Source organism: Mytilus galloprovincialis, chromosome 12 (assembly GCF_965363235.1).
Source record: "Mytilus galloprovincialis chromosome 12, xbMytGall1.hap1.1, whole genome shotgun sequence".
NCBI lineage: Eukaryota > Metazoa > Mollusca > Bivalvia > Mytilida > Mytilidae > Mytilus > Mytilus galloprovincialis.
Genome location: NC_134849.1, coordinates 46306866 through 46320142, shown reverse-complemented (window position 1 = coordinate 46320142; position 13277 = coordinate 46306866). Strand labels below are relative to the sequence as shown.

The 13277-nt window shown below is 32.6% G+C and overlaps 1 protein-coding gene across 1 annotated transcript; it reads left to right on the top strand.

Moving 5' to 3' along the window:
* Positions 1–6675: 6675 nt before the first annotated feature.
* On the top strand, positions 6676–12962 carry LOC143053956 (uncharacterized). The gene is made up of 6 exons (XM_076226782.1): positions 6676–7087; positions 8414–8476; positions 9653–9757; positions 10673–10792; positions 11027–11157; positions 12085–12962. The coding sequence occupies exons 1-6, from the start codon at positions 6730–6732 to the stop codon at positions 12838–12840; spliced, it is 1533 nt and encodes a 510-aa protein (XP_076082897.1). The 5' UTR covers positions 6676–6729; the 3' UTR covers positions 12841–12962.
* The last annotated feature ends 315 nt before the right edge of the window (positions 12963–13277 follow it).

Here is a 13277-nt window from a genome sequence, read left to right as displayed (position 1 = left end):
TTCTTTTTTTTTTTAATTTAATGTTTGTTCTTTGTTGGCATGATTGTTTTCAGTCTTTGTAGTACAAGTGAGTACACTAACTTTTAAGTTGGGAATGTCAGTTCAAGTCAGACCAAAGTCAAGAATTTTCATGCAGACATAAAATATAACTTCAAGACCAAAACAAAAAGATACTTTCTTAATAACTTCTTTAGAAATATGTTGATGAGGTACTTATATCATGTTAAAATAAAAACATAGATTAACTAGAAATCAAAATGCAAGTGAAAATGATTCACATCGGAAATTACACTTTTGCTGTTAAAACATGTAAAGATATATAAGTGGCCTTTAGGTTTATTTACTTTTCGTTGGCCAGGTTGCTGTCTCTTTGACACATTCCCCGTTTCCTTTTTTAATTTCATAATTTCATATTGACTTTCATATGTAGTTTTCCCTTATCTCGGCCCGTTACAGTAACACTTATCTTATTTTTATGCAATTTAGATAAAATTTCGAAACTCAGCAATATTTTTTATAAATATGTTTTTAGTAATCTATACTTTTGTATATTCATATCATGATTTTCAATTAAGATGAATGCCATATATACTTGTTATATTGTAGCTCAATTTATGTTTATGTTGAATTTAGGTTCCACTGGGTGACATAAGTCCAGAATTCTTCATACCTAACAATGCTGAAAAAAGTAAACTGAGAGATGTGAAGAAAGTACTTATTGGAAGAATGATAGTTGACAAAAAAGATTTTGATTGGTTAGAAAAGAAACTTCCAACACATACTAAAACCGCAAACTAGTTTTATTGTAATCACTGTATTTGTCGGTCATTTCCCTTACCTCTTGAAATCTACTAGTTGATTGCATTTTTATCTTAATGTCATCAAAATAGGCCATAGAAAGGCCATTTTATATATGAAGACAATAACAATCAAAACCAAGGAGTCAACATTTTGTATTTTAGGGGACAGCTGTATTGTGTTTACCGCTTTCCAAACGAAATCCTGTTATTAACTGTCATAAATTGAATTGAATCATATATAAATAGCACGAGAATGTGTATATTTATTTCATATGTCTGCATAATATTAATAATGCTTATTCTCAGATACAGTGAATATATGTCAAAGAAGCAGGAAGTGTTCAGTCTTCCAATTATTTTCAAGAACGAGAGTAAGAATGAAGATTGTCTGGACATCATGGATGCGTACGAGAGACAGCTGACAGAAATTTTCACTCTTGCTCATGTTATATTAAAAACTCAATTGCTTAAGAATGCTCCAAAATCTAATTGTTTATGCTTCGTATTTCAAAAAATCATTTTTCAAGATTCTATCAAAATAGAATGGATGATTTACTAGTATTGTGTCATCCTCGTTACCTATAATTGTTAATTTCAGTGTAAGTTGGTCTCTTGGGGAGATTTGTATCATTGACAATCATACCACATCTTCTTTTTTTATATTAAGAACATAGAAGAGAAGACTGACAATGTTTATATTTTACTTTTATGCAAGCTTTGATTTACAATCAAGACTATTTTATGATTGACATAATTATATTACATTAGCAAATATACTGAAAAGCCACTAAAAAAAAACACCTACTTAATCTCCCATTTCCATAATATTTGAATTGAATGGAATAACTAAAAAAAACTCTGATTAGTCTTTGCATCAGAAGCGCTTTTCTGAATTTACAATCATTGCTCAAATGCTCAAACCAGAATCCGAATATTTCAAAGCCAGATATATATAAGGACCGAAACATTTGAGAGCTAAATAACCAAAAGGAACATTAAAAATATAAAACAACACGTTTAATAATTTATTGCGTCCGAAGCGCTTTTCTGGATTAACCTTAATCAGGAACGCTCAAAGCCAAACATTTGAAATCCGAAGATGCATAAGTACCGAAAATCGTTGAAGAGCTATATGTTAAAAATACCTAAAATAAATAGCCAAATTCATCTTAAGCCAACTTTGCCTGAGGGAGTTGAAACCTTAGTTTCATAATAATTTCAAAATTTAAAAACGGACAATTTTAGTAAAGTTTGTTTAATCATGTCAGTACCGAAGCACTGACTACTGAGCTGATGATACCCTCGGGGACTGATAGTCCACCAGCAGAGGTATCGACCCAGTGATGTAAAAATATAAAACAACACGTTTAATAATTTATTGCGTCCGAAGCGCTTTTCTGGATTTACCTTCATCAGGAACGCTCAAAGCCAAACATTTGAAATCCGAAGATGTATAAGTACCGAAAATCGTTGAAGAGCTATATGTTAAAAATACCTAAAATAAATAGCCAAATTCATCTAAAGCCAACTTTGCCTGAGGGAGTTGAAACCTTAGTTTCATAATAATTTCAAAATTTAAAAACGGACAATTTTAGTAAAGTTTGTTTAATCATGTAGTACCGAAGCACTGACTACTGAGCTGATGATACCCTCGGGGACTGATAGTCCACCAACATAGCCATAGACATTAAGATTCAACTTTGCCTGCGGGAATTTAAATTCTAGTTTCTTAATAATTTTAAATCTAAAGATAAACAATTTCAGATGCTAAATTGGTGGTTGCTAATAAATTTTAGTGAGAATAATTATTCATGCATGTTCCGGCCAAGAAAAAATTAGCAATAATACAATAGAAAGGTTCTATGCCTGTTATTGAGACCGTTCAGCGAAGGACAGGAAATCTAAACTAGGGGAATGAGTGTATACTGAATAGAGATAGACATTTTTGCATTTTAACAGGCAATAATCGGACCCTTGAACGAGTGATTACAAGGATTCTTAATGTTCAAAGAACGTATCATCCTTTTTTCTCCTTCACACTGAACGTGGCTGTCAACATGTACATTGCGCGCAGCAAAACAGACGTCCACGTTTTGCAAGGGTTTTACGGCGGTCGGAAGATGACCTAACTAAAATTAACTAACTTTTTATAAATTATATCAGCACCGAAATTTTTAGCTGATGATAACTCCGGGACCTTATCACTTGTTTCACTGTTGCTCTGCAAAATATGTAACGTGCACCCATCGGTTTGAATTATATTTTGTGTATGTTATTCGATCTCCGGAAATTAAATTTTGCTGGTAATTGTTTACCTGCGATTTGTTTGAAATCCAATTTCTTAGGTTTAAAAATCAAAAATCAGATATGATTTTTGTACGAATCATGGGATGGTAATGTGTCAAGATGTCACGTCTATGTCATGTCTTTCTAACGAACCAACGAAAGATTTCGATGAATCCAGAATTGCCCTTAAAGACATGGAAAATTACTTTGAAAACACTGCCAAGAAACAAGAAAATGGTTTCAAGAAAATAACAGCTTGAATACAGGACCAGCTTGGGTTATAGTCCAGTCGATTTGTGAAACAATTGCTCAGATTGTGGTAAAAGCATAAAATTTGGCAGAATGTTAGTTGAGGTCATAACTAACATTTATAGCTATGGACCTAAATCAGAAAATCAAAATGGCGGCTCTCGGCGGCCATTTTGAAATTATGTCCAAAATATTTATAGAAATTATTAAAAAAAATCTGAAAAATTTATTTCTTTACCAATTTTTTTATAAACTTTCGTATATCTTATGACAAAAGATATCAACTGAGGACTATTGAAGTATTAGGTGGCCATCTTGAATAGTGGCCATTTTGGAAACGTAAATTTCAAATATATCACTATTCGCTATCCTAAATTGTTTTTTGAATTAATACTAAGTTTTATATGCATTTACAACTAGTTTTTCTTATGATTTATTTATATGACTGTTGCTATTCATATAGGATATATTATTCACCAAGTGCTGAAATGAGGCGTGCATATGTTAACTAATAAATGTATTTAAAAATATGCGTAAATTCTCTAATTGCAGTTTAACATGTAGGGCTTAGTTACTTTTCTACCACCAAAAAATGCGTATATACAATATAAGTTATGACCACTGTATGTTGAAAAGGAATAATACGTAGGTATTAAGTCAATGGAGCTGAAAAAATAATAAGTAGACTGGAAAGAATTCCGTAACACCAAGAGAGGACACATGAGGATTTACAATGTCAATCAAATACAAAAAGAGCAGACATTTGAGTTGGTAATCAGTCATTTTCTGTAAGCATACAACTGTTCCAAGTTGATGAAGGCAATGTACTGGGATAATCACAAGGCAAAAGGTACTTATCCTGTCAAAGCAAATCTTAAGATCAAAATATATTTTGTCAGAAAAAACAAAAAAGTCTAAGATGAGTCACGGATTAAAAACAGTAAAATAACCAGCCGCGGTTCTGATGAATTAACAAGAACAATATGATTGCAGGAATTTTTTTCTTTCATTGTGATGAGGTATCTGACTATCATCATGAAGCCTCGACAATTATGATCGACAATAGAGTAAATGACTGTCAATTGAACTTCTTACCATTATTCTTTTAGCAAGACTCAGTGCTGGAGATTAATATTTCAGGAGCAGATATCATGCTAAATGTTTGTTAAAACTGCACGACAGGGCAATTAGACAGAATTTGGGACACAGTAAATAAGTCAAGAGTCTGTTATCCATGGAATGGGGCTTGTCAAATTGATAGAAAACAGCGAAGGCTCACACTATAGAACAGATATTGTTTTATATTTGAAATTGATGATATTGGTAAATTGCACAGTAAACGTTCTTAGTAAATATGAGTTGTCATGGAAGGAATGATTAATACAATACTTCTGAAAAATTGAATACTAGCTGCCATAGATGATATGCAAGCACACATGAAAGGTTGCGTCTTTCTCCGGATTCTCAACGAATATGTTGGGGAAGTTCTGAAACAGGCTATGTCTTTTAGTCGTGATGATGAAGGCCTCTTCATAGTCAAAGTAACTAGAAAAGTTTGAAGAGTTAAGCTTGTTACTATAAAAAGGTTTACAGGGACACTCAATGTAGGCTTTCCAAATGAACCAGTTCCACAATCTTTGAGACATCTTACTCTCTATCTGAGGACTGATAAGTTGCAGTTGTATCCTTTCAACGACGAGTTGCATACTTGAACTATAATAGCTGAGAAGTGGTGAGTCTTGTCTGCCACTCAACGATATTTCTGGACTGTGTCTTGATGTTTGGCCATCCTGTATCATTCTTACTGAGGAAACTTATGTCTGTTGAACTGATTCGTGTGAACAGCTGTTATTTATGGTCCCTGTAAAGTTATTCTAAGTATCAAGCATATATATTTTGCCTGCTATGGCTATGGTGATGCCTTCATTTTTATCTTTTTTTCATTAGGTCTGTTTCATTTGTTGAAAATCAAGAGCACTAATTTATCTTGCTTGTATGCTTATAGATATCCTATAGCAGCTACATTCCAATTTTGTTAGATGCGTTGTATCAGTTCTTCCTTCCATGATAACTCCAAGATCTTCCTGGCGTTTACTGTACAATATTTCCTCCAGACCGTGTGCCATCAATGTATTTCATTATTTAAAAGTTTCCTGGCTTTCTTTCTGTGTCTTTTATTCTGCCTATTTGCTATGTTGTCAAGTTTCTTCAATCATCAAGCATGATACTAGTGATTTTACATCTCCAGCTCTTACTTTGGCTAAGGGAATATGTCTTGTAATACAAGTGCACAGTCATGCCCTATTTTTGTCCATTTGAAAATGTCGATGTATCATGGAGATCTTCAGATACATCACCACAGACAAAATACATTGCAGTCATTGTTCTTTTTTTATCCAGTTCCACTTTACAGTGTCTGGTTACTTATTGCTTCCTTTCAATTGGCAACTTATCTTCAACATCAGAAATATGTTTTCCCTTTTGCTGATGAAATATTTTGAGGTCTGAAAATTTGTTTGACATGGTTTGTGCCATTTTGCCTTATGATTCTGGAGTGCTTCTGCAGTTCCATAGCCCTCATTCAACTGTTTCGAATTGAGAGAAAGGAAAACCAATTCATGACCCAACATCGTCGTATGTTTGCATCAAACAAGTGATTGCCAGCTCAAATGTCTATGACTGTTTGTATCTGCTTGGCATTGCAAACCCTTACATGTCCTCTTGCCGTTTCACACATTCCTTCCAGTCTAATTGCCAATTACGTTTTTCTTATATCCAGTTCCAGTGTTTTCGAAATCTACAATTTTGATTTTTTCAAAAAAAAACAACTTTCGTCATAAATTATATAACATATACGTAATTTCTGTTTTAAAAAGTTACTTTGGCAAAATTTTGATACTGATATCTTAATTTTGTAAAGATGTGCATGCCTTATCTGACCTCTTTGTGAATATCCAATATAAATTAGTAAAAAAAGTATGAATGCAAACAGTGAATTTATAAGATTAGCAACTAATGATATATTGGAAATTCATGTTTTCAAAATGGCCATCATTCAAGATGGCTACCAAAAAAATCAATATATATGAAGTCCTCAGATGACAGTACTTGTCAATAGACCACTTGCACATTGTTTGGTGATTAGTCATACCGGAAGTATGTAACTTCGGAATTTCGAAATCTATATTGACTGTACCAAAAGGCGGGCAGAATTCAATCTCCGGCGCAGAGTTCATATCCGTTCCATACATGCTCCGCAATACTGCACTTAATATTGAGTGTAGTGTTACAAAGTATTGAACGGAACGGATATGTGATCTCTGCGCCGGAGATTGGGCAGAATTTCCAAATCCGCCATTGTAACCAGGGTAAACAAACACATTTCCGATTGACTATGGTGAACAAAAATTGCATGTACGGGGTTTGTAAGAGTGACAGTAGGTACCCAGAGAGACTCGCGGAGAAGGATGTGCACTTTATTCCGTTCCCAAAGCCATTACGGAATAGAGTGAAGTGTGAAAGATGGATAAGAGCCTGCGGACGACCTGACCTGAACGTTGAAAAAGTGACGAAATATAGCTACATCTGCTCACTGCACTTTGTAAGGGGGAACGGTCCGACTGAGGAATATCCCGATCCTATTCCTGCAGGCGCCTGTGAAGCTGAGAAGGAAAATTTCATGCTGCAGAACCGGAAAAGAAGGGCACCAATAGACCGTCCAAGCCTTGTGTGTAGGAAGGTGAAAAAACCAGGTACGAAATGTATATATAATGTAATACAATGCTTGTATTTTCGATATAAAGGTTCATTATGTTTAAATATTACTTTGTTTAAAATTTGACATGATTGACATATATCCCAATGGCACTTTTTACTTGAACATGCAGGTGCTGCATTTATACATGTTTATGAACTCATGATACTAAAAAATATTGTGTGAAATTATGTAGGAGCTATCCAAAAACAGTTTCATATTTCATACATTGAACTGTTCAAACTACAAACTTATAAAAACATCAATTTGTAAGTACAAGGCTGTTATGCCAATGAATATTGAGGCCTAAAATTAAATATTGTTTGTTTCCCCAATCCCGACAAACCCTGCAAAATTGGTGCAGCTCTGAAAATTTTATTGTCAAAACTAAGTCAAATATTATTCTATTAATTTCAAATTTTCAGGCTTGCCGGATCGTCCAATATTGTTCAAGCTTATGGAAAAATAAATTTTTTTTCCAACCTACAAATGTACCTACCCACACCTGGCTTTGCAGGGTCGGGATTGGGGAAACAAACAATATTTAATTTAGGCCTGACTGAAATAGCATAATTTGTGTAGGCCAAATAATTATGATGTCTTCAAAAGGCTGTCTAGAAAGGCTATTTTTTTGTTCTTTGACACCTTACTCAAAGAAAAAAATATAATAGCATTTCAAGACCTCATAATTATTGCGTCAAAAAAATATAAAAGCCTTTCGAGACGTCATAATTATTTGGACTAACATTTGTGTACATGTAGCTGCAGACTTAAAAAATGACCACTGTAATGTCACAATGCTTAATCACAAAATTTGGTGTTACTAATGCTAAAGGCAGTTCAACGTGCTCAAAGACATACACAAATAAAACTGACATTGAGATACATTTATATATACAGTACCTACGGCTACCAGTCTGTCCAAATATAGTATTCACAAACAGAAAATATATGCATGACATGTACATTTACATGTACAGTATTGTGTTATTAATATCTTATGCATGTGGTGCAGTCTGCATCAAAATCCTACTGATCTAGTCCAAAGACCAATATTCCCACATTTTACATATGTTTCTAAATAAACAACAACTAACTAGTCTGATTAATTATTTATACTGGTCTGCGTCTTCAGACAAGTGGCTAAGAGTAAAGACTGTTGTGAACATATTTAAATCCACAACATTTCCCTATTTTCATGTCAGATATTACATGTAGTTACATGTATTGGGTGAAGTTAAAACAATGTCTATCAAATTGATAAACTGTAATTTTTTGTATAAATGTGTAATGTTTCATATAATAAAGCATTTCATTATTTTAGGAAAATCAGCTGATCAGGGAACAGTAGACCTAGATCATTCTTACTGTATAGTTCATGTTCCAGGTAAGATCTTTTAAAACATGTTACTGTATCTTTAGAAAATTGTTATCCTCAGTCAATACATCTTAAAATGTAAATTATTGACCTCCTTCAAACATAGCAAAGGCTACAATTAATATATTATCAATGTCCGAAAACACATTAAAATTGTCTGCACATTAGTTTCCTTTTTAAATCATTTAATTTGTTGAAATATGTTCATTATTTTATTTTATCTTAAACAACAACCATGACAACAACAAATTTGTCATAATTTCAATTATTTTGATTTTATTTTTTATATTGCTTACATGTAAATACATGTATGCATTTAAAATTTTCCAAATCACATTTTTTTTAATAAAATGATCATAAAAATGTACAATTTCGCAAATCTTATACAACATCATGAAGTAAGTGCATAAGTTGACATTACACAATGTAAAAAATAAACATGATAAATTAAAGGTCAGTGTCATATTTTACCCACCGTTTAGGCTCAACCTTGTAAAATTTAGTTTAAAATGTGACTATTTTTGAACAATTAAGGAGTAACTGTAGTATTTTTTCTCATAACGGGCCATTTTACAGTGTGCACCACATTTTTTATTTTATTTTGAATAGTTAGAAAAAAAATTTCAATTATTTCTTATAATTTAATTTGAAATTTCATTTTAAACGGGATTAAACCATGAAAAAACATTGATGACATCACAGCCACATGACAAAATTATGTCTATGGGCTGATAAACAAAAGGACGTCAGCCAATCAGTGGACGCTTTACATCCAAAATTAAATTATATCAGAATGGTAAAAATCTGTAAATATTTTTAGTATTTAGGTAGGTGAGATCCAGATAAACGAATGCATGAAATGTTGTATTTTTTCTTTTTCTTGACACGTTCTCTATAGAATATTTATCTGGCTGATAATTATAATTAAATGGATATTCTTTCTGAGCATCTGTGTTGGGCACGTTGCAGATTTTTTTGTTTTTTGCTATGAATAGAAATTATTTTCCCAAGTACATAAAATAACTTGCAGTATATAACAAAATAATCTAAAACTTCAAATTTTTACATTAAAGTATAAAAAAGCATTAAGTTTGTATTTCAAAATATAAAACCAGTTAAAATATAAAGGGCAGATAATTCTGTTGATTTATAATAGATATAACATATTTCATTAAATAATTTTAGATTTTGAAGCAGAGATTGAACTAAGGCCTAGCGACGAAGGGAAAGTACCAGATGACATTGACACCACTATCTTTACTGCTACTCCTCTACCTGTGGAAACAAAAGGTAAATTTATATATATTTATGATGACATGGGAGCTCTATATTTCTAAATGGGCTGGAGGTTATGCGGGAAGGTGTGAAGTTTATACATCAAGCAATGACGGATCCAGAAATTTTCGTAAAAAGTAGCCGCTTCATACATGCTTCAGTGATTCCGTATATATTTAATCAACCAAATTTTTTCATCAAAAGGTGGGGGGCTGAAAAATCCTCTAATTCTGCCCCTGTTAACCTTGGCAATCAATGAAGTAGTACAGCACTGTTTTATATCTGGATATCATAATCTTAATATATTAAAGTGTCTTACTGTATATTAGAATGTTCCTTATTGCAGTGAATTTGTCTAGCCACAATTTACAAAAATGTACTTCGAAACAAAACGTTTACTTTTGAGATTGTTTAGTTTTTCACTGAATTAGTGAAATAACAATCACTTTCAATTGTTATTTTCAGATTTTTTACTTTGATCTATTTGCATAATGTAATTTTTCATTAGTAAAGGGGCAAAATTAAACTCTGCAATAGTTTTTAAGTAACCATCAAAATTCAACTTATTCCTTGTTCAGTGATAAACATGGTAAATAGCATTTGTATAAGTTTCATAATGTTTTGTTGAATAAAACTCAAGTTAACAGAAAGGAAACCAACAGAAAAGTGTAAAACTTAATGCCACTATATGCTACAGCGGGGGGCGTAAAAATTTGGAAAAATGTTTTTTTAACCAATAATTATCATGATTATTGTCTCAATATTGGCAGCGTTTATTTGACTATGACTTGATTTTCTTGCTTCATTTGGTTTTGGACAAGAAAGTGAAGAAAACCCCAAATAAAAGTCTTTCAAAATTTAAATATACATGTAGGGTTGCATAGAGAAAAAAGTGTTATACATGCATTTATATTTGAACTTAAATTGCAGATTCAGGATCTCAGACTTACCATCCAACTTATTCTGACAGCAGTACCAATGTCAACTTGAAGACCATGAGAAGACAGTTATTTGTTTCAGATGTGGAAAAGAAGCCTAAAGCCTATACAGGTATTTAAAAGGTCCCCCTGACCTTATCATAAGAATAAGATTGGAATGAAAGCATGGAATATTATTTTTAATCATAACATATTGGTCTATTCAATGTATGCAGATTTTTGGGATATGTTTTAGTGATTTAAAAAAAAAAAGGATTAACTCACCGGTAATTGAAAGTAGATGCAAAATTAAGATCGATAAAATAACACATTATCAGTTTTAACAGCCTCATTGTTAAATTTTCAGGAATGACACTGGATGTCTTGAAACTTGTTTTTAGTCATGTCGAGTTGAAGGCTTCTAGGATGAAGTATTGGTATGGGTCATCTAGGGTTGATGACAGCTTCGACGATACAGAGAATGATGTCAGTGGAAAGGTAAGTTATCTGTCTCATAATTCACTTTAGTTAAAACCTTACCTATATTTTATTCAAATACTCAACATAAATAGTAAGATTTCCTCAGACAGATCTGTTCTTTTTGATGGATTTTGAGCACTTATTCAAGCAATAGCCAGTGTTAATACTTTATATTAAAAATCAACACATGGTCATTTCTCAAAAACGTGTCTCTTCATTAATTTATGTCCTGCTACAAGGTCTCCATTGATACCTGTAAAAACATAAAAAATGTAACAATAAATATTTCTTGTTAGCATCAAAGTCTTTATATCAAGCATTGTTTACAACGTCCACTGGTTTTATTAGTGGATACACTGTTGGAACAGCGCCCCCTAGCGACTTGGCATAATGATTTTGTAAAAACTTATTTTTGTTATTACTGATTAGATGGTAATATGCAATTGTGATCAAATCAACCAAATATTATATTCATTATAACTTTTTATTTTTATTTTACCAAGGATGAAAAGTAACAGTTGTCAGGGTTTACTGAACACTACAATTTGTTTTTAAAAAATGTCATGTGTATCTTTATGCCAAGTCATGAGCAGAACTCGTGTAAACATACCCTACTATTATTAAAATAAATTCATCTTTTGTACAGAAATTTCTATGGAAACAAACAAAAGTTCTTCTCATATGTTATGATTAATTTAAGTTTGTGGGTAATTGTTCCAGAAAATAGTACATGTAATTTTGAAAATGTCAGTTAGGCTTTAAAGAGTATTATTCAGAATGCTTTACTTGATATGTTTAATAGATATTTTGCTCCTGGCTTTAACACGGTAAATCTCATAAGCCAGAAAAATGATGAAAATCAGAAAAAATAAGTAATAAACAATAAAAAAATCAACAAAATTGACAAATCTCAATAGTAGTCTTTTCTTGGATTTTGTTTTACAGAAAAGGGGAGCATTGAGGGAGTTATCACTTTGGGAGGAGTACTTGATGAGCCTTGTACGACTGAGGAAGGGATTGGACACAGATGTCTTGGGAGATATGTTGTGTATAAGTTCTTCAACTGTTTCCCGTATCTTTACCACATGGATTGTGTTTTTACGGAAAGAACTGGATTTTCTTATCAAGTGGCCCACTAAAGATCAAATAAAGGAAAATATGCCTAAATGTTTTAAGTATTTCCCTAAAACCAGAGTAGTTATAGATTGCACTGAATTTTTTGTTCAAAAACCCTCATTACCTTCTGCCCAGAGAATCACTTGGTCAAGTTATAAGCATAATAATACATTCAAACTTTTGGTAGGTATAACACCAAGTGGTTCATTCTGTTTCTTGTCAAAGTTGTGGTCAGGGGCAGTTTCAGACCGCAGGATTACACAAGCATCTGGGTTCTTGGAAATGTTGGAGTTTGGCGATGAGGTTATGGCTGACCGTGGATTCACCATAAGTGATCTCCTGGCTTTAAAGGGTGCAACTCTTGCAATTCCACCTTTTGCAAATGGCAGACAGTTGAGCAGTAGAGCAGTTACAAGGACTAGGCGTATTGCAAATGCACGCATCCATGTAGAACGAGCTATAGGTGATATCAAATCTTTTCAGCTACTACAGGGCACATTGCCTCTTACTCTTAAACCCATCCTTGATGATATTATTTTTGTATGTGGTGCTTTGTGTAACTTGCGGTCTAAACTTGTGAAGTAAGATCTCTTCATTTTTGCCATCTTTGAATCAAATTTAGGTATTTCATGGCCAAAAACAGATCTCACTTAAATAAAACATTTCTTATTAGATTATCACTATTTCTGTTGAAGACACATTGGACAAATCAATTTGCATGTTCAGAAGGGACAGACAACACTTTGTTTAAAACAAAATTAAATAAATAAAGAACAAGAACATTTATTTTAAATATTTACCTATCCTGAAAAACAATAGCATTATTAAGAATACAACCTTATATTAACACTGAGAAAGGTGCTCTTAAATGGTAAGCATTCCTGCTTTAATCTCCAGTTAACCTCTTTGGGATAAGACTACTAGTGGAAAGTGATATCAGTACAAATAAACACTTTAAGGTAGTTCAGAGGTATAGAAAATAAAGATTTAACTTTGCTCTTTTCAACATGGACAGACGGACG